We start from the raw sequence: 20,305 nt of genomic DNA, 5'->3' as shown, positions 1-20,305 counted from the left end.
CTAGGTGGCTCAGTGGTTTAGCGCCTGACTTCGGCCCAGGGCATGATCCTGGAGTTCTGGGATCGAGCTCCACATCAGACTCCCTGCATGGAGCCTGCTTCTCCCTCTGCCTCTCTCTCTCTCTCTGTGTGTCTCTCATGAATAAATAAATAAAATCTTAAAAAAATGGGCATGGAGTACACATAAATGAAAGGTTGTTGAAAATTTTACAATGACATTTTAAGATTGAGCTGACATTAGGAAGTCACTAGGAACTATGGGACTTTCCAGGTAGTCAATAAATTGAGACAATAGTAATATGTACTGGAAGTGACAGATAGTAGAAGTAAAAATGTAAGAATGGATTCCAAAAATTTCTAAAATCCACTGATGTAAAATTTTATTTAGTGGGGTCTTAAAAATATGAATATTTTGATAAGAAAATAGGATTATTGAGGAAAAAAAACAATTTCAAAACAATCACAGACCTAACTGCATTTCATGTTATAAGCATTTTTTATACCATTAATCATATCACCTTACCTTCCCTGATAAAATTTCTATGCATTTTTAAAAGAAACATTTGCATGAAAATATTCCTAATGACTTATTAACTACATTTGGAATTAAGAAATCTCTCAAGAATACCTGGAAATTTGAATTCAGAAAATATAATGTTAAATATTTGTCAATTACCTTTCTTGGATGCTTCAAAACTATCATAGAGGTTTATCTTCTGGGTGTCATAAGTTAAAGTGGTATTGGGCAACAACGTTCTATTTCTGTTGATTGTGTTCACAGCAAATCTGAATGCAAGTTCTTCAGCTCCCATTGGGCCAGATTCCACATATTCAAAAATGCCACCTGGCAAAGAGAAAGAATAATCATATATTTCTTACAAGATAGAGAAAATGTATAAAGTTTTCTCAACCTTAATGTATGCATGCATTTATGTTTGTATGTGCACGTGTGTGTGTGTGTGTGTGTGTGTGATTTACTTAAGTACATGGAGTTTGTGCTTGCTTCTTCTATGAGCTTGAAAATTCAGGAAATGCCTTTTAGATAAGTCATACTGTTAAAATTTATTTGCTATAGTTATAATGATTTAACATGATTAAAATGTGATTTTGCTTTTTTTTTTTTTAGTGATTCCTTCTTTTAGAGCCTAACCTTGCCTTAAGTACCAAGCATTATCTCTCAAAATTTTGCACACAGTTCCAGAATAACCAATCTTCTATACTGATATTATGCTATAAAGTTAAGCATCAGGAAAATTATATTTATCTGCTTTAATTGAGAAATCAGAAATCTTTAGCATAATTTCTATGGTGCTTGTTGTGTTAAGAGTGCAAAATACAAATTTTCACTTGCAAATTCTAGCAAGTGAGTGTGCAAGAAAAGAGAACAAAGTAGCATTTTTCTGTTAGTTCTACTCTTTTTTTAGATGCTCCTTGGACATTTGTGAAAGATAACTCTCCCAAACAGTGCAAATCCCTTGATCGGTCAATAACAAAGCATATAATTTAGGCAATAAAATGTAGAGTACAATTCAAAAACATGTCCTTTCCATTTGTCACTTTTAACCAGTTATGTCTTAAGTCCAGTTTCCTCATTCTTGTCCCATCCTTGCTTCTTCTTAATATTTCTATTCAATGATGACTGACCACTGGGACCTTTGCCTCCAACAGAATATCTTCTTTATGGTTACTTTGGTAAATGGAATGAAAGGGGGAGCATCTGATATTTGACACTGTCCAACCTCTATCTTTGGAAAACTAGTACTGCTTTAACAATAGAGAGCATTTATCTTTTTCCCTTTCAAATTTCATGCCTGTACTCTCAGTACAGTCATTCACAAATTAGTAAGGCATGAATAAGCCATTTCCACAGTTTGCAATTCATACCTCATCAAAGTCTTCCAACACATAAATGTCAGGTGACTATACAATCAATAAACTATTCTAAATTAGTAAGAAATCAAGGTATGATAATAATTCCCCTAAATATGAGGAATTAGGTCTCAAGAAAATACCGTAGTACTCAGACAAATTTATATTCAGGAAGAATTAGAAAATTTGTTGTACTTTTAAAAATTTCTTTAAAGATTTTATTTATTTGACAGAGAGAGAGAGAGAGAGAGAGAACACAAGCAGGGGGAGTGGCAAGCAGAGGTAGAAGGAGAAGCAGGTTCCCTACCGAGCAGAGAACCTGATGTAGGGCTTGATCTCAGGACCCCAGGATCACGACCTGAACCCAAGGCAGACACTTAACCAACTAAGCCACCCAGATCCCCAAGAAAATTTGTTATTTGACACCATATTAGTTTGAAATATTTCTCCTATTCTTTCAACTAAATTAATGGTATTGTTATCCGCAATCGACTTATTGTGAAATAGTACTTTGAATATATTTAAAATCTTTACAGACTTATGCTAAGCACAAGGACAATAAGTATTTACATGCCTAATGTGTGTCAAGAACAAAATTAGATGTCTTGTATACGTGGAGGAGAATAGTGGTATGAGCCTAGACTCTGAAGCCAAATTTGGTTTACATTCTGTTTCTGCCACTTGCCATCCATGTAAATTTGGTCAGTTGCTTAAATCCTCAGTCTAAATTTCTTCATCACTAAAAAAAGGATGATAACGAAGGCAACTACATAGAGTTGTTATAAAAATTAAATGTTATCTCATAACAAAGCACTTAGATCAATGGTTCCCATAGAGTAAGCACTCCGTAAGTGTCTAAGATTATATTGAATCTTCAAAGTAATCCCAAATAGGGTATTTTATAGAAAAGAACTCTTTTGGCCAAAGGTCATATAGCTGTCATATGATAGAGCCAACATTACAATCTGTTCATGCAATACATCAAAGCCCTTGCTATTATACTACAAACTAGTACTTTTCTTCAAAATTTCATTCAGGTAAAATACACAAAACTTCCTAAAGCTGAGACATAATGACTTTAATAATAATACGTAATTAGAAATGTAAGATCCTACATAAGGGACAGAAAAATAATCGAGCAGTTGTAAAGTACTTCTTACAGTTAATTAGGAATAGAGTCAATTATAGAATGCAAACCTGAAGTTGCTTCTTCATAGTAAAATAAAATGAAAAACTACATCTTCTACTTTCCTCAGTTCAAATTATAGTTTCTATGTGACATAAATACAAAAGAATGATACAAAAATGATCAATATTTAATGACAGTGGGTTAAAATGTTCCTATTCTTTATCTCTCTTCAAAATAATCCAAATTCAAGTTTACGTATTTATTACTGGTTTGAATATTTAATGAAATCTTTGTAATTACTTCAAGATAACCCATTTTTATCTTAATTAAATAAAATAAATAATTGATTTTTATTGATCCAGAGCCAGAATTTAAGATTTTATGTATAATAATAATATCCAGACAATGGAAGCGTTTCAGGCACATATTTTCTGTAACATCTTCTAGTCATGTTAACTCAAAAAAAAAAAAAAAAAAAAAAGGAAGAAAGGAAAAGAGAGACCACTAGCCCTGATTTGTGGAGGGCAAGTATGGACAAAGAGATAAAAGAATTCAGTAAAGAATTACCTTCTGGCCGGGGCAGGGGAGGGGGGAGGGAGGGAAGAATTAATTTTCCAAAAATTATCAGATGGGTACCTTAAACTTAACTGGGGGAAAAAAAGAGAGCTTTTGTAATTGTATTTAAAATTTTGGGAAATTTAGTAACATCTAATATACTAATTGATTAAAGAAGATAAAAGTACAATCACCATATTAGATGGTATGAAGACTACTAATCTAATTACTCTAGATTATGAAAATATTTTTAGAAAACAAATAATGGGGTCATAATGAAACTTTATAAGATAAAAATCACATATTAATAGTAAATGTCATATTTAAGAGTAAAAGAGAAGTCCCAGTAATGTCAGGAAAAAGATAAGAATGCCTATAATATCTTCTTTTACCACTATTCTGGAAATTTTAATAAATGCAATTAGAAATAAAAATTACTTATTAAAACATAGAGATTCATTTTTATTTCATTATATACATAGAACAGACACAAATATCCCTTGCCAATGTGTTTAATAACAATGAAAATAACAAAATTGAAAGAATTTATCATGAAGAAACCTCCGTTAAAACAAATATAAACAAATATGTTCATTATGCAGAAAAAAATGATCTCAGAGGGAACTACTATACTGTTTGAATATATGAAGTATAAAGAAAGGGTAAATATGTGGGTGATTACCAATGAATTTTAACTAAACAAGCAAGAACAATAACTTCTTATGAATTTTGTAATGTATTTAAATCAAAGTACATGGTAATAATAACACAAAAGTTGAGAAAAGCATAAAGAAAATTAAAGAATGTTAATGTTCTAGCAACATTGGAAAGCAAAGATAATTATTTTAGACTAATAATTCAACAATGCACATTTGAATTTCTAAGATAAAGACTAAAATAATGAAAGGCATATAATTAAAAATTTAACGAAGGAAAAGTGACATAATAAAATTATTTTATTTGTCCAAAAAGAATAAGAAACTTAAGTAAAATAAATAGAAAAAGAGAGAGAAAAAGAAACAGTAAAAGAATTAGTAAGATGGTTAAGTGGTAGACCTAAAATACACGAATTAGTAATTACATTAAAGGCAAATGAAATAGATTCACATTTTAAAGTTTAAGATTTCCAATAGGATAAAAAGGCACAAAACTATAAGCTACCTGCAAGAGAAATAGTGAAAAATAAAGGAAAAGATGGGCAAAGTTATCCAAATAAAAGTTCGTGAAGCAATTCTAATGTTAAAGTAGACTTGAAGAGAACAGTGTATGTTATAATGATAAAAAAAAAGTCAATACACAAGAATGATAAAATTCAGACTCTACATATACTATTTTTTTTAAAAGAAAACTTCTATGATATTGACATAACTAGAATGAGATACAGATCATAGTGGAAAACATTAAGACATCACTCTAGCTCATAAAACAAGCAGACAAAAAAGTGAGTTAAAATTTAGATGATCCAAATATATTTGACCAAATTAACAAAGATGAACACAGTACCTCAAGATAACAAAATATTTTTTTCTTTCAAAATGTATATTTACCAAAATTGATCATACACAAGGCCATATGCTAAATCTCACATATAAAAAGACAGAATTCAAAATGTGTTCCCTCACCACAGTGATATTAAACTAGAAATAAATAGCAAAAAGAAATTAAAGAATATAGAAATTTATAGAATTTAGAAATTAAAGAATATATGCCTATGTAATCCATGTATCAATAATAAAATCAAAATAGAAATTACAAAATTGGTGAACAAAATAAAACTGAAAATGTGGCATTTAAAACTTATAGAATACAACTCTGTCCATGCTTAAAAGAAAATTTGATACTGAAAATCAAAATAAAAAAGATAAAAAACCAATTGATTAAAAATCAATTCCATCTCAGATATCTAGGGGGAAAAAAAGAACAAATCAAATCCAAAGGAAATATAAGAAAAAAATAATAAAAATCAGAGCAGAAATAAATAAAATAGAAAATAAAATACAATAGAAAAACCAGGGATCCCTGGGTGGTGCAGCGGTTTAGCGCCTGCCTTTGGCCCAGGGCGCGATCCTGGAGACCCAGGATCGAATCCCACGTCGGGCTCCCGGTGCATGGAGCCTGCTTCTCCCTCTGCCTGTGTCTCTGCCTCTCTCTCTCTCTCTCTGTGACTATCATAAATAAATAAAAATTTAAAAAAAAAGCTTTTAAAAAAAAAAAGAAAAACCATATATACAAAGCCAAACTTTGGTCATTTGAAATATTGTTAAGATCTATAAAATCTTAAGTCTAATCAAGAATAAGAAGACAGAAACTATAAAAAGAAGTTACACACCAACTTTTCATGAGCATATAGGTGCAAAAATCCTAAATAAAATACAGCAAATTGAATCTAGTAATATATAAAGATAATAATACATCAAAACCAAGTGGGTATAGAGGTTCCTCTAAAAACTAAAAAATGAACTACCATAAGATCCAGTAATTGCACTATTAAATATTTACCCAAAAATACAAAAATATTAATCCAAAGGGATACACGCGGGCAGCCCCGGGTGGCTCAGTGGTTTAGCACCACCGTCAGCCTAGGCAGGGTGTGATCCTGAAGACGCGGGATCAAGTCCAACGTTGGGCTCCCTGCACAGAGCCTGATTCACCTTCTGCCTGTGTCTCTGCCTCTCTCTTTCTGTGTCTCTCATGTATAAGTAAATAAAGTCTTAAAAAAAAAAAAAAAACAAAGGGATACATGCACCCTCATGTTTATGGCAGCCTTTTCTATGATAGTCAAATAATGGAAACAGTCCAAATGTCCACTGTCTGATGAACAGATAAAGAAGATGTGATATATGTATACAATGGTTACATTTATGGCTAATATTACCATAGAAAAAGAATGAAATCTTGTCATTTACAATAATACGGAGAGAGCTAGAGAATAAATATTATGCTAAAAAATAATAAATAAATAAATATTATGCTAAGAGAAATAAGGCAGTCAAAGAAAGACAAATACCATATGATATCCTTTATATGTGGAATTTAAGAAACAAAACAAATAAGCAAAGGAACAAAAGAAGAAGCCAATAAACAAACTCTTATGATATAAAGAACATAACAACTAATCATTTTAGTAGTCACAACCCAACCGCAAATTGATCTATAGTTTAGTATAATCCCAATGAAAACCACAGCAGACTAAAATACATACAGAAATGCAAAGGGCCTAATATAGTAAAAGTAGTCATAAAAGAAACAAAAGCTGGAGGACTTACACTACCATATTTCAAGAATTGTAATAATTAATTCAGTTATAAATTACTCAAATTAGGTATTAGTATAAAAGAAGACTAATAGAGGGCGCCTGGGTAGTTCAGTTGTTTAAGCATCCTACTCTTGATTTTGGCTCATGGTGGTGTGATCAAGCCCTATGGAAGTTTCCAAGCTGAGCATGGAACCTGGTTAAGATTCTCTCGCCCACACCTTGTGTCCCTTCCATCCCTGCTCATGCTCTTTCTCTCTAAAAAAATAAAATAAATTATATATATATATATACACACACACATATATACATACATATATACATATATCAGTAGATATATATACATATATATATCAGTAGATAAATAGAACAGAACATATAATCCATATAACAGACTTTCACCTATATAGTCACTGACATGTAAGTGATAATGCTATAGTGCCAAGGAAAAAGAATTGTATTTTTAATAAACGGGCCTGCATCAATCTGATAATCACACCTTAAAAAGTCATTTCAATCATGTGTCTTATAATAATAATAATGTTAAAAGAAAAACAGGCTAAGAAAATATTTCTTTAAAAAAAAGACAACTAACCATAATGTAAAAATATATCATATTTTACACATTAAATTAAGAATTCTCCAGTTCAAGAATTAAAATTAAGAATTCCCCAGTTCAAGAAAAAATTCAGAGGGTGTCTGTGTATGTGTACGTGTGTGTAAGACAGAATTTATCTTAAAATATTTGAAAAAGAAAATGGCAGTCAAATCAAAAGAAATATGGGTAGAAAACTTGAACAATTACACACCCCTAAAACATTCAAAGGGACAATAAACATGAGAAAGAGTTCAATTTCATAGTAATCTGGACAACAAAAATTAAAATTACAGTTCAAAACAATTTTACATACTCTCAAAGAATTACAATGAAAAAGACAAGTGGTATCAAGTGCTGTTGGAAATGTGGACCAAGTAGACCTCCCATACATTGCTGGTGTGTCTAGAAGCTGGTACTACCTACTTTGAAAATTGTGCATCAGAGTCTTCTAATATTGAAAATACACAAGCCCTGTGATCAAAATTTTACTCCAAGATATATACCCAACAAAAGGTGCATGCATGTTCATCAAAAAGCATGTATTCAATAACCACATGCAACAATATAAGATGAATCTCATAAACAAAATATTGAGTGAAAGAAGTCAGACACAAAAGAATACTGCTGTATGAATGCATTTTTTAAAAACTTCAGAAAATACTGATGTGAGTAGGGAGGGTGCATGATGCTGCTCTGAGGTGCTGGTGATATTCTGTTTTTTAACTGAGGTGTTTATATACGTATTATTAAAGCTTTACTTTAAGATTTATGCACTTTGGTATATAAAATATGTAATTCTTTAATAAAATTTTACTTTAAAAAACAATTGCATAAAAGCACTAAGGCTTTTCTAAGTTTGATAGCACAAGCTGTAAAAATAAAGGCAATACCGGTGAATGTAATGTAAATATTTGAAAAAATCCATAATCAAACACATAAATATGATTAAAGAAAGAAAAATAAGAAAATATGTGAAAGTATATAAACTAAATCTAAATATAACATTAAAAAACAAAAAGGTTAGTATCTTTGCTATATGAATAATATTAACTATAAGAAATATGATCACTGCTACAGAAAAATTGGCAAAGAATATGAATAATTTATAATATGTGCAAATAACCAATGAACATATTAAAATGTTCAAAAATAGACTAAAATAATTTTTAGAGATTAAATGTCTTAAGGTATGTGAGAAAAAGCACAGTTGAAAAGAAAAATAAATTGATAAACTTTCTTGACAATCTTTCTTTAAATCTCTCAAGCTTTAAAAATATCACACATTTAATTCTGCTAAATCTACTTGTAGGATGTAACCTGAAGAAAAATGTGGGTGATGTTGCAGCACGGATGTCCACTTTGTTCATAACAACAATATGATTAGAAATGCTCTAACCATCTAATGATAGAGAATTATTCACGTAAATTATGGTACACTTAACTAATAAAATAATATGTAATAGTCATTTTTTTAAAGATTTTATTTATTTATTCATGGGAGACACAGAGAGAGAGGCAGAGACACAGGCAGAGGGAGAAGCAGCCTCCCTACCAGGAGCCTGATGGGGGACTCGATCCCTAGACCACGACCTGAGCTAAAGGCAGATGCTCAACCACTGAGCAACCCAGGCATCCCATCTAGCCATTTTCAAATTATTCTATAGAAGTTATTTGATGACAAAAATGCTTTACAAGTAGTTTTACAATATGTACTTATGCATAGCAAAATATTAAGTATGATTTATTAAATATGATTAATTCTAATTTTTTCTTATCACTTGTTTGTAGATTTTAATTAATTAATTCATTTCCTTGCTTACTTATTTTTAAGAAAGAGAGTGAGAGTGGGAAGGGGCAGAGGGAGAGGGAGAGAGAGAATCCTAAGCAGTCTCCACACCCAGCCCAGAGCCAAACACAGTGCTCGATCTCACAAGCCTGAGATCATGACCCCAGACAACGTCAAGAGTTGGATTCCAACGACTGAGCCACCCAGTCACCACTTTTTGTATGTTTTAAGTTGTTAACAATGAATCTGTAAAACTGAATAAAATATGTTTTAAAATGAAGCAAGACTATTATTAAGGGGTAGCAGAAAACAAAAGAATAGCAAGAAGATACTATGAAATCTCAGGGTATTTCTGCATCTGTTTCTTTTATGATGACAAAGACAGCATGTTTAGATGATAGGGAGAGAACGACGGAAAGAGAAACATAAAAGGCAGAAAAGAAGGTATTCCTGATGGAGCCAGGTAGTGCTCAGGAGGAAGAGAAGATCAAATCCAAAGGAAAGGGTAGATAAACCTGGGGTTAGTAAAGACCCTTACTCATTCAAGCAAGAGGCAATTATCTATGAGCTGCTCATGTGAAGATGGGCAGGATACTGAAAGAATAAATACATATTTTATCTATTTTCTTTGTGAAGTAGAAAATAAGGGCCTATAAATTTGATTCTCTAAGGAAGAAATCAGCTACTTCTTATGTAAAATTATCTCTGCTTTTTAAAAATTGTTAATAAAAATTGAAGGGCAGCCCGGGTGGCTCAGCGGTTTAGCGCCGCCTTCAGTCCAGGGCGTGATCCTGGAGGCCCTGGGATCGGGTCCCACGTCGGGTTCCCTGCACGGAGCCTGCTTCTCCCTCTGCCTGTGTCCCTGCCTCTGTCTCTCCCTGTGTCTCTCATGAATAAATAAATAAAATCATAAATAAATAAATAAATAAATAAATAAATAAATAAATAAATAAAAAATAAAAGAAAGGCAAAGCATTTTGTCCACCTGTTCATAAACCTACAAAAGGGTAACTGTTTACATGATTTTGATTTTGAACAGGGCTTTTCCTCTTTACATGGCTTGAGAAAAAGAATCCTCATTTTGCATTACATACTTCCTATAAAAAGTATTTGCTTCTAGACTTATTAATTTTATTATGAAGTGTCAAATTGTATGTAGCATTTCATAAGTATGTGGTATATGAAGACAGAATTGCTACCCTAAGGAGTTCAGAGCCATGTTTGGTGGGTAAAATACATCCCAGAGTAATAAAGAACACAGAAGAACTATGTGATCCTAAAACAGCATCTTAGTAACTTACAATTATGGGCTTTCCTGGTACCAAGAGTCATTCAATTTCACATTTTCAAGAATCTAAAGCCTGCTTTCTTATTATCATCAAATCCCCTATTTCTTTAGGATACAGGCAACACTTCACTGTTGTTTATGCTTACCTTTGGCTTTTTGAAATTAAAAAAAAATCAGCAGTGATAATCATTCTCACAGCTTTATTTTTGTTTGGTTTAGTTGTTTTTTTTTTTTTGGTGTGTTTTAATTCAGTAAGAGCCACCACATCTCACGTAATCTCTATATTAAACAATAAAACGCCTGCAGTTCTTTCTCCAAGCTTATTGTAAAAGTTAATAGTTCTCATCACTCTAAATAGGCTTGATAAAGAAAGATGAAAAGAAATAGAGGAGAATAACCTTCCTTTTCACAGATTTATTTGCTCTACCTTGTTTTCTAGATATGAAAGAACAAATGGCAAGTAATCCCTTGTTTATACAAAACTCCCAAACACTGAAACTTCTCCTTCAGAAAAAAATATTAAGCAAGACCCAAAATAAAAGATTTATATTAGCTAACTGCTGAAGCCTCTCCAAATCTTTTCTCTTTTAGATCTATTTTAACTATTCCTGAGGATTGCATGACTCATAAACCTGTGATGGATGTGCCAACCACCATCACATCTAACTTCTGAGAGTTTTCAAATAGGTCCTATCTTAAAGTAGGTAAAAATCAGTGTTTTACAGATGTTTAATTTAATAAAGAAATCAGTGCAATGAATAACATATTATTCTTTCAGAAGATGTGCTAGTTTTTTTCCCATCAATTGTTATAATCTTATTTTCTATTTAAATAAATGCAAAACATGTTCTCATTTTAATTTTGTACAAATCCTTATCCAAAGAATAAAATCATCATGCTTCTCTGTAAATGTGAAAGGCTATTTTTTAAATGCCCTGGAAATTAACTGGCATTAGGGAATTGTTTCTTTTTCTCTGTAGGCAAAATAATGCTATCATTATTGTGTAAGAAAATACCTTTGTTCTTAGGAGATTCATGATGAGTGTTTGGCTAATGAAAGAGGGGAAGAAAAAGAAGAGAAAGAAAGAAAACTCATATACTTACCATTTTGTTATTACTGCATGTTTTTAGCAGATTGATCAAAAAGACCATTAAATTAATCTGCAAGCATTTATCCAAATACTATGTGCTAAAATTGTACTATTATTGAAAATGCAATAGAAGAGTCTAAGAATGACATAACCAATAAATAAATCATCTGGTCTACCTATCCTCTGGATACTTAGATTGCTTCAACTACCACATATGGGTCTCCAGGAATGGCAAATTTGCTGCCATTTGAAGTTTCCTCTTACTTTCTGGGATAGCTCTAGAACCAACTGTCTCTTAGAGCTCTAGCACCAGGTTCTACATATTTTTTCATCATCTGCTTCCCAAAATCTTCTAACCATTTACTCTGATTAGAATAAATTTAAGCCCAACTTTCATATGGTCATCATTCAGAATTTGAAAACACATACCATCTTCCTATGGTAGTTTCTTTTTTCCAGGTTAAAACTTTCAAATCATTTGCTTATCATATTATCTTCCATTTTTCTAGTTATTTTTTCTCTGAAAATACTCCAGCGTATCCACAGCTCATCATGGGGTCCATTTTTAAACCATATTCCAAGTGGGTCCAAGCAAAGCAAAATACAGTCAGGCCGTCAATTTCCTAAACTAATTGTTTAAATGTAATATAGATTTTTTTTAAGAATACAATATCATCATGTCAATTCATCTTAGGCTTACTGTTAAAAAAGTTTATGTGTATAATGTCCTTTTTTAAAAAAGATTTTATTTATTTATTCATGAGAGACACAGAAAGAGAGAGAGAGAGAGAGAGGCAGAGACACAGGCAGAGGGAGAAGCAAGCTCCATGCAGAGAGCCCAATGCAGGACTCAATCCCAGGACTCCAGGATCACACTGAGCCAAAGGCAGATAATTAACTGCTGAGCCACCCAGGCGCCCTGTGTGCAATGTACTTTTAAAATTTTTTTCATATATGCCTCTGATAAATAACATCTATTTATTACCTAATTTTCTAAATAAGATTATTTGCATTCTTATCCTATCACTAACTCTTCATTAATATCAGTTTAGTCAATATCTAATACATCAAGACAAGTAACTAATACTACAGAGATATAGGAAATGTGTTTATTTTTCCTTTGCCATGTGAAGGGTCACATTCAGTTTGTTTCTATGTCTAAGTCAGTGATAAAAACAATGAGCAAGAGAGAATTAAAGAAAAAACCTCAGATCCCAATCCCATGGACACCCCATTGGAGGGTTTTCCTACTATTAAACTAGCTAATGATCTTCTTAATTATTCCATCTAATGGTTCATCGGTCTCCATCATTTCTGCTGGAACATCACTGTAAACCTTTTCACATACTTGACTAAGTCCAGATATGCCATACTGTAATAATGTATCTCCATTGGATGTTTCACAGAGTTGCCCCTACTCTGGCTTTTTTCTGCAACCAGAGTAATATTTTTAAACTACAACTTCAATCTTGTCATTTAATTTCTTAAGATCTTTCAATAAATGCTTAATTTTTAAGCTTAGTACCATTTACAAAATTCTTCAGAGTCTATCTTTTGCCTCTCTCTTTGGGCTCCTTTCTTGCCATTCCCACTTTCCCAGTGCCACAGCATATTAAACCACCTACCTTTCTCTGAGTGAGCCAGGATCAAATGCAACCATTCCTTCCAAGTGATGTTCCTCTGCCCAGGAACCTCTAGTTTCTACCACAAATACACATACATACATAGACACACACACACACATTGATACGTACATCTGCAACTTTCTCTCTCTCTTAATGTATTGTGAGCCTCAGCATAGTCACTTTCTTTGGGAAGACATTCCTCCCTGGCCCTAACCCCCCCCCCCCCCCCGTCCACCGCCTAAGTTGTATCTCTGATTTGCATGGCCTTGGTTTCAGATCTTTCAAACATTATAATGTATACTTCTATACTCTGAAAGTTAAGTAATTTAAATATATGAAATATGTTTAAATTTGAGCTCACTGTGGAGAATGAAAGCTTCTAAGAGCCAACATTTGAGAGTATACTCCATATCAGGCATTGTGATAAATATTTTATAAACATTAATAGAAAGTCATCAAAAAGTGTAATTGAATCACACTTTCTGTACTTAATGTATTTCCCATTGTTATAATATTTTATATTTTAATTCTGAATATAACTCTTACATTTAAGTTGTTTACATTGGTGAGTCTAAGAGTTGTTTTTCTCCTTTATGCTCCATAGTCTCTAAGGCAGTTTAACTCTTAAGCCAAATAACTTGCTTTACTGAGTCTATTGTGTTCTGCTTCAGCAAGATCTTGGAGCTGGTTCAGCACCCTAAGTATCTTGCCTTAGGACAGTTACACAGTCAGTAAGTGACAGATGCTGGATTAAGACACAGGAGACCACGATCCAGGCCCCATCTTTTAATCATGCTGTACTGCATTCTGCTAAGTAATATTGCCACCCTATTTTCAGTCTCTGGTTGTTTTCACAGCAACTTTCCTTTTTTTTGAATGGTAAGCACTTTGAAAAAGATTCTTGAAGTTTTGTATACATATGAAATATGATTATAACATTCTGAAGCTGATTTTGTGTGAATTTGATGGATGCCATTCTAGTGACCTATTTATGTGCAGGTAAAAAATCACATGTGCACATGAACCTGGTTGACTGACGCACCACAAAAAAGTAAATTAGTAGGTCACAGCTCCCCAAAAGGGGATTGTACAGGAAACACATAGTATAAGGTATGAATTTTCCGAGGAGAGAAGTGGTGACTCATCTCTACTGCATACTGAGAGATACCTCTTGCTCTTCCCACCTGATTTTGTTTCCCCTCAGCCATGAAGCAACGGATATTTCTAAGTTAATGAATAGACTAGCTCCAGTATTTCGAGCAATATTTCTAGGGACAATAATGTTCTTCACTCTAATGTTACTGAGTCTTTTCCAACAATACAAATTTGCAGCTTTGTCAAGATTTCAAGTAAATTAAATACTATTCAAACATGTGGCTAACGAAAATTTCGTGTGTAGAATGTCCTGGAATTATTTGAAGTTCTAGCACTTTGCAATTCATCAACTATAGAAGATATGAGGGCTACTCTTGCATACCTCCTCCTCCACCTATCATACTCCCTTCAACTCAAACTTGTGCTGGGCATTTGGAAAAAGGAAGCTGCCGATGCAGTCTAGAATAAAGAATATCTATCTGTTGGAAGGCATATTTTAAACCAAAATCAAGTTGTAGGAAATAATGTAATAGTCCTACCATACAGAGATTGGTTGTGCTCAGGCATGTCAATGTGCTTTCTTATTATAAAAATAAATAAGCTTTTAACTTTATAAACCTCCTACTGTTTCCAACATAGTTTTTGCCAGTGGATAGAAAATAGGTGTTGATTTTTCTTTCTATAAACAGACCCTTGCAAACCATAGAGAGAACCGTGGAGTTACACATTCAAATAATATTACTTTTAAAGCAGATGTACTACATACTGCGAGGAAAATTGGGAAATGGGTACTTAAATGTTAGCAATTTAAGACCTAGAAGGAATGCATACTGATTGGGAAGGCAGATGCTTGAATAATATCAAGATATAAATAGAACAGATCAAACTGAGATAACAGGGAAGGCAGCCACATGAATAATCACCATATAAACAGTATAAATAACACCAACTATTTGAGGCCAAGAGCACACACTTTAATTATATTGATTTTTAAAAAATAGGTCAGCTAAATAAAAAGAAAAGGCAAAAAGTGATTGAATGAGCAAGTCCCCTCACACTCCAGACCTCTTGTTTTTTACTTCTGCAAAATGTAGGCAATGGGTAAAATTATCTTGAAGGTCAGAAAGTTAGAAAACTTTTTGATTCTAGGACTGTTTAAAAACTGCAAAGTTGGGATGCCTGGGTGGCTCCGTGGTGGAGAATCTGCCTTTGGCTCAGGGCCTGATCCCGGTCAGGGGATCGAGTCCCACATCAGTCTCCCCACGAGGAGCCTGCTTCTCCCCCATCTATGTCTCTGCTTCTGTGTCTCTCATGAATAAATAAATAAAATATTTAAAACAAAACAAAACAAAACAAACCTTGCAAAGTAAATTGGGGAGCATCATTGATTATGTCAGAATTTAAAATGTGGTTACTAGGGATCCCTGGGTGGCGCAGCGGTTTGGCGCCTGCCTTTGGCCCAGGGCGCGATCTGGAGACCCGGGATCGAATCCCACATCGGGCTCCTGGTGCATGGAGCCTGCTTCTCCCTCTGCCTGTGTCTCTGCCTCTCTCTCTCTCTCTCTGTGTGTGTGACTGTCATAAATAAAAAAAAAAAAAAAAAAAATTAAAAAAATAAAATAAAATGTGGTTACTAAAAAAAAGTTAAAAAATAAAATAAAATAAAATAAAATAAAATAAAATAAAATAAAATGTGGTTACTTGCCAGTCTCCTACAAATATGGCATGCTCTTTAACACCCTAATGTTCATTTCCAAAAAGTATATTGATTTGAGAAACCATGTGTCCAAATATTACTGAGTCCAATCAATAAAAATATAGTTGGAAATACATTTTGTTTTGTTTTGTTTTGTTTTAAATATTTTATTTATTTATTCATGAGAGACAGCAGGAGAGAGGCAGAGACACAGGCAGAGGGAGAAGCAGGCTCCATGAGGGAGCCCAACGTGGGACTCGATCCCAGGTCTCCAGGATCAGGCCCTGGGCCAAAGGCGGCAATAAACCTCTGAGCCACCAGGGCTGCCCTGGAAATACATTTTGAGTTTGCAAAGAGCTATGCAAAGATATTAGAAGGGTATATTAGAGACATTAAAATAAAATTTAAGTTTTAATCCAGAAATACTCATAAAAAGATGGTTAGAAAATTGATATTTTAAAAAGTCACATCAATTTAATAGCAATAGTGCAATCCATAAAGTAGCTTAAACATGTAATTTGATATTACATACAACAGAATTTAAATTACTTATATGGACTATTCAAGAAAGTCTTTTAATTTCCTCATATATAACTATTTTGTTGAGTTTCTTTTAAAAAATCTTTATGCCATTAATTGGACTATTAACTATTATGTTTGAGCCACGTATTTTTATGTGTTTATTATTTTAACTAAGGAGATAAAGGGAAATAAAAAAAGTAACTACTTTCGCCATTTTTAGGCAAGGTTCCTTAAAACTCTTTTTTTTTTTTTAATTCATAAGAGACACAGAGAGAGGCAGAAACACAGGCAGAGGGGGAGGCAGGCTCCCCATAGGGAGCCCAATGCAGGACTTGATCCCAGATCCCTGGGATCAGGCCCTGAGCTGAAGGTGGATGGTTAACCACTGAGCTACCCAGGCATCTGGTTCCTTAAAACTCTTAAAAATACTTTTGCTTGACCTTTGTTTTGTTTTATTGTTTGACCTTTTTAAAAATTGTAGTATTAATCAGACATAAAGTATTTTGAGATTGCTAAAAAGGTTAGCATTCATGTGACTGTTGATAACACCTCATTATCTCCTTGGTGAAGCCCAACTCCACAAACTCTCCAGACAGATGTCATGCCTTCCACTTGAAATACCTCTTTCTTGGTACTTTTTGGTACTTCTAAGAGGTATAACTTTCTACTATGCATGGTTCCTCTGAAAACTCTTTGAGGATGGGGGAAGATAACTTATTCATCTCTGACTTGCTGGCCTGACATACTTTGTGTTTTTAATAAATGTTTGAAAATTAAACCACTAGAATGAGAAAAGAATATGACAATGTTGTAAGTATTAATACAACATAAATGGAAGGAGGGGTGCCTGAGTGGCTCAGTCAGTGAGGTGTTGGACCCTTGATTTTGGCTCAGATCATTATCTCAGGCCCCACATCAGGGTCCATGCTGAACATTGAAGCCTGCTTAAGATTCTCTGTCCCTGGGATCCCTGGGTGGCGCAGCGGTTTGGCACCTGCCTTTGGCCCAGGGCGGGATCCTGGAGACACGGGATCGAATCCCACATCAGGCTCCCAGTGCATGGAGCCTGCTTCTCCCTCTGCCTGTGTCTCTGCCTCTCTCTCTCTCTCTCTGTGACTATCATAAATAAATTTAAAAAAATTAAAAAAAAAATTCTCTGTCCCTCTTCCTTTGCCCCTTCCCGACATCTGTGTGCTCTCTCTCTGTCAAAAAAAAAAAAAAATGATAATAATAAAAATGGAAGATTAGAATGATATTTTTATATCTATATAACATAAAATAAATATTGTTGAAACTGATCAAATTGCCATTATATATTTTTATTTTCCCAGGCAACTAAGAGAATCATGTGGATCAGGCTGTGTCCCTTCCTCTCTGTTTTTCTTTACAGATATCTGGAAAGCCTGACTTATTTGCTAAAGCCCTTTGTAAATTATAAAGTGTTATGAATTATTTTTATAATTAGGACAGTCTGAAAATAGGGTACTTTACCTTTAAGGCTAATTGGAATTTATAAAAAAATTCCTAATCTTCAGAACTAGTTTTAAATTTCAAAAATGGATATTATTTGCTGAGAAATTTAAACTCTGAAAGAATCCAGAATAGGTGTGAAAAGAAAATATTGTAGAAAATTATTTGTCATGAAAAGTGCAAATATATAAAGTGTTAAAGTTAGTAACTTTTCTTTTCCAGACATCTAATTCAAAAAAGCATGTGGAAATTTAAAATCAGATAATGTGGCTAAGGCAGTATATATCTAATATAGAAATAATGTACACATATGTGGGTGTGTATGCAAAAGAGACTCATACATAAGCAAGATCTAAAGAAAATGTAAATGACACAGTAGTTAATCCAGAGACAAAGGTGTAAAGAAAAACATAGTGGCCTGACACTGAAACAAATAGGTCACTGACAAAAATATTTACACTGACTCCATGTAGACACTACCTAAGTGAGTCTCTCTTATAGTCAAATGAAATGACCTCACATAGATTATGGATGGGTCTTTTTGTGTCAGAGTGGAGAGTACATACACACGCACACACAGATTTTCATTTAAAACTGAAACTACTCAAAGAGCTCCTGAGAGTAAACTGTGAATCTGTAATCAAACAATCCTCTTTTCAAAAAAAAAAAAAAGATACTCCTGAAAATCATTAGTGAGAATAACTAGCCTGTTAACTCTTGTGAATTTGCTCCATGCTGAATTCCCACCTTTTAGCTGAGTGTCTATCACTAGATAGATATGGAAGAGCTAGACAAATTATACTAAAAATTATGCATATTCAAAGATATTTGTAGCAGTACTATTTTTAATAAAACAAACTAGAAACAATCTAAATGCATATCACCTGGGAGTTGGTTCTATATAGCATTGTAAACCACTGGAATAGTGTGCAATTATTAAAATAGTTGGGTAGATGTACATTTATTATCATGTAAAAATACTCAAAATATATTGCTAATGATATAGGTCAAAAATCAGCATTTTTAAAAAGATTTTATTTATTCATTCATGAAAGACACACAGAGAGAGGCAGAGGCACAGGAAGAGGGAGAGACAGGTGGGACTCGTGCGGGGAGCCTGATGTGGGACTCAGCCCGGGACCAGAATCACACCCTGAGCTTAAGGCAGATGCTCAACCACTGAGCCACCCAGGCATCCCCCAAATCAGCATGTTTCTAAGAGATAATAGTGGTTAAGAATAAGGTCTCTCTCGTTGAACCCCATATTATACACCTGAAACTAATATAACACTGGACATTAACTGGAATTAAGATAAAAACTTAAAAAAAGAAGTAGGTCTCTGAAGTCAGCCTGCTTGAGTTCATAGTCCACTTCAGCTTTTATGCTGAGCAGCCTTAAGCAAATCACTTAATTTCTTTACATTTCAGTTTCCTATTGGAAAAAAATACCAAGCTATTTGTATTACCAACTACCAACTTCATAGGATTATTGTGAAAGTTAAATGAAAGAATAAAATTCTCAGAACAATAGTGCTATTTCAATAAAACTTAGCTATTTCATTTTAGTTATGTCTAAATATGTACTTCTAGATATATAAATATAAATAAGTATACATATATAGAAGTATGTCTGAAAGGATAGACATCAAAATATTGAGGAAAGCTGTGAATAATAGAATTATAGATAATTACTATTTTCTAAACTTCTTGAAATAAAAAGAATTTTATATATCTGAGATACCTTTACAGGCAGAAAACAATTTTTGATGATGGAGTAATTGGGGACAGAGTATTATGCCATTTTATATTCTTAGGATAAAACAGAACCTAAGCAAAAGGAAGAATGTTTCCAATCTTAGGGAAATATCCAAATATAGATTCAGCCAATTTAACTCATCACTATAGAAATGAACCACTTTAATTTGGGATAATCCCATTTGTTTATTTTAGCTTTTGTTGCCTTGCCACCAGGAGACTGGTCCAAAAAAATACTGCTAAAACTGCTGTTAAAGAGCTTACTGTCTATGTTTTCTTCTAGAAGCTTTACAGTTTGAGGTCTCACATTCAAGTGTTTAATCCATTTTAAATGTATTTTTGTATATGGTGTAAAATAGTTTTCTAGTTTCATTCTTTTGCATATAGCTGACCAGTTTTCCCAAAACCATTTATTGAAAGGACCATCTTTTTCTTATTGTATATTCTTGTCTTGTTATTTATACATTATTTGGCCATATACGTGTGGGTCTATTTCTGGACTTTCTATTCTTATTCTATGAATCCATATGTTTTCATGACAGTACCATATTGTTTTGATGACTATATCTTTGTA

General features: G+C 33.2%; 1 protein-coding gene across 1 annotated transcript in view; it reads right to left on the bottom strand.

Moving 5' to 3' along the window:
* GRIK2 (glutamate ionotropic receptor kainate type subunit 2) overlaps positions 1-20,305 on the bottom strand; it is a 1,069,280-nt gene that overhangs the window by 410,535 nt on the left and 638,440 nt on the right. The window contains 1 exon segment of the mRNA XM_049092419.1: positions 676-843. Coding sequence (XP_048948376.1) covers positions 676-843 — 168 coding nt within the window.

This window comes from Canis lupus, chromosome 12, assembly GCF_003254725.2.
Source record: "Canis lupus dingo isolate Sandy chromosome 12, ASM325472v2, whole genome shotgun sequence".
In the NCBI taxonomy this organism is placed as follows: Eukaryota; Metazoa; Chordata; class Mammalia; order Carnivora; family Canidae; genus Canis; species Canis lupus.
This window is presented reverse-complemented; position numbering and strand designations above follow the sequence as displayed.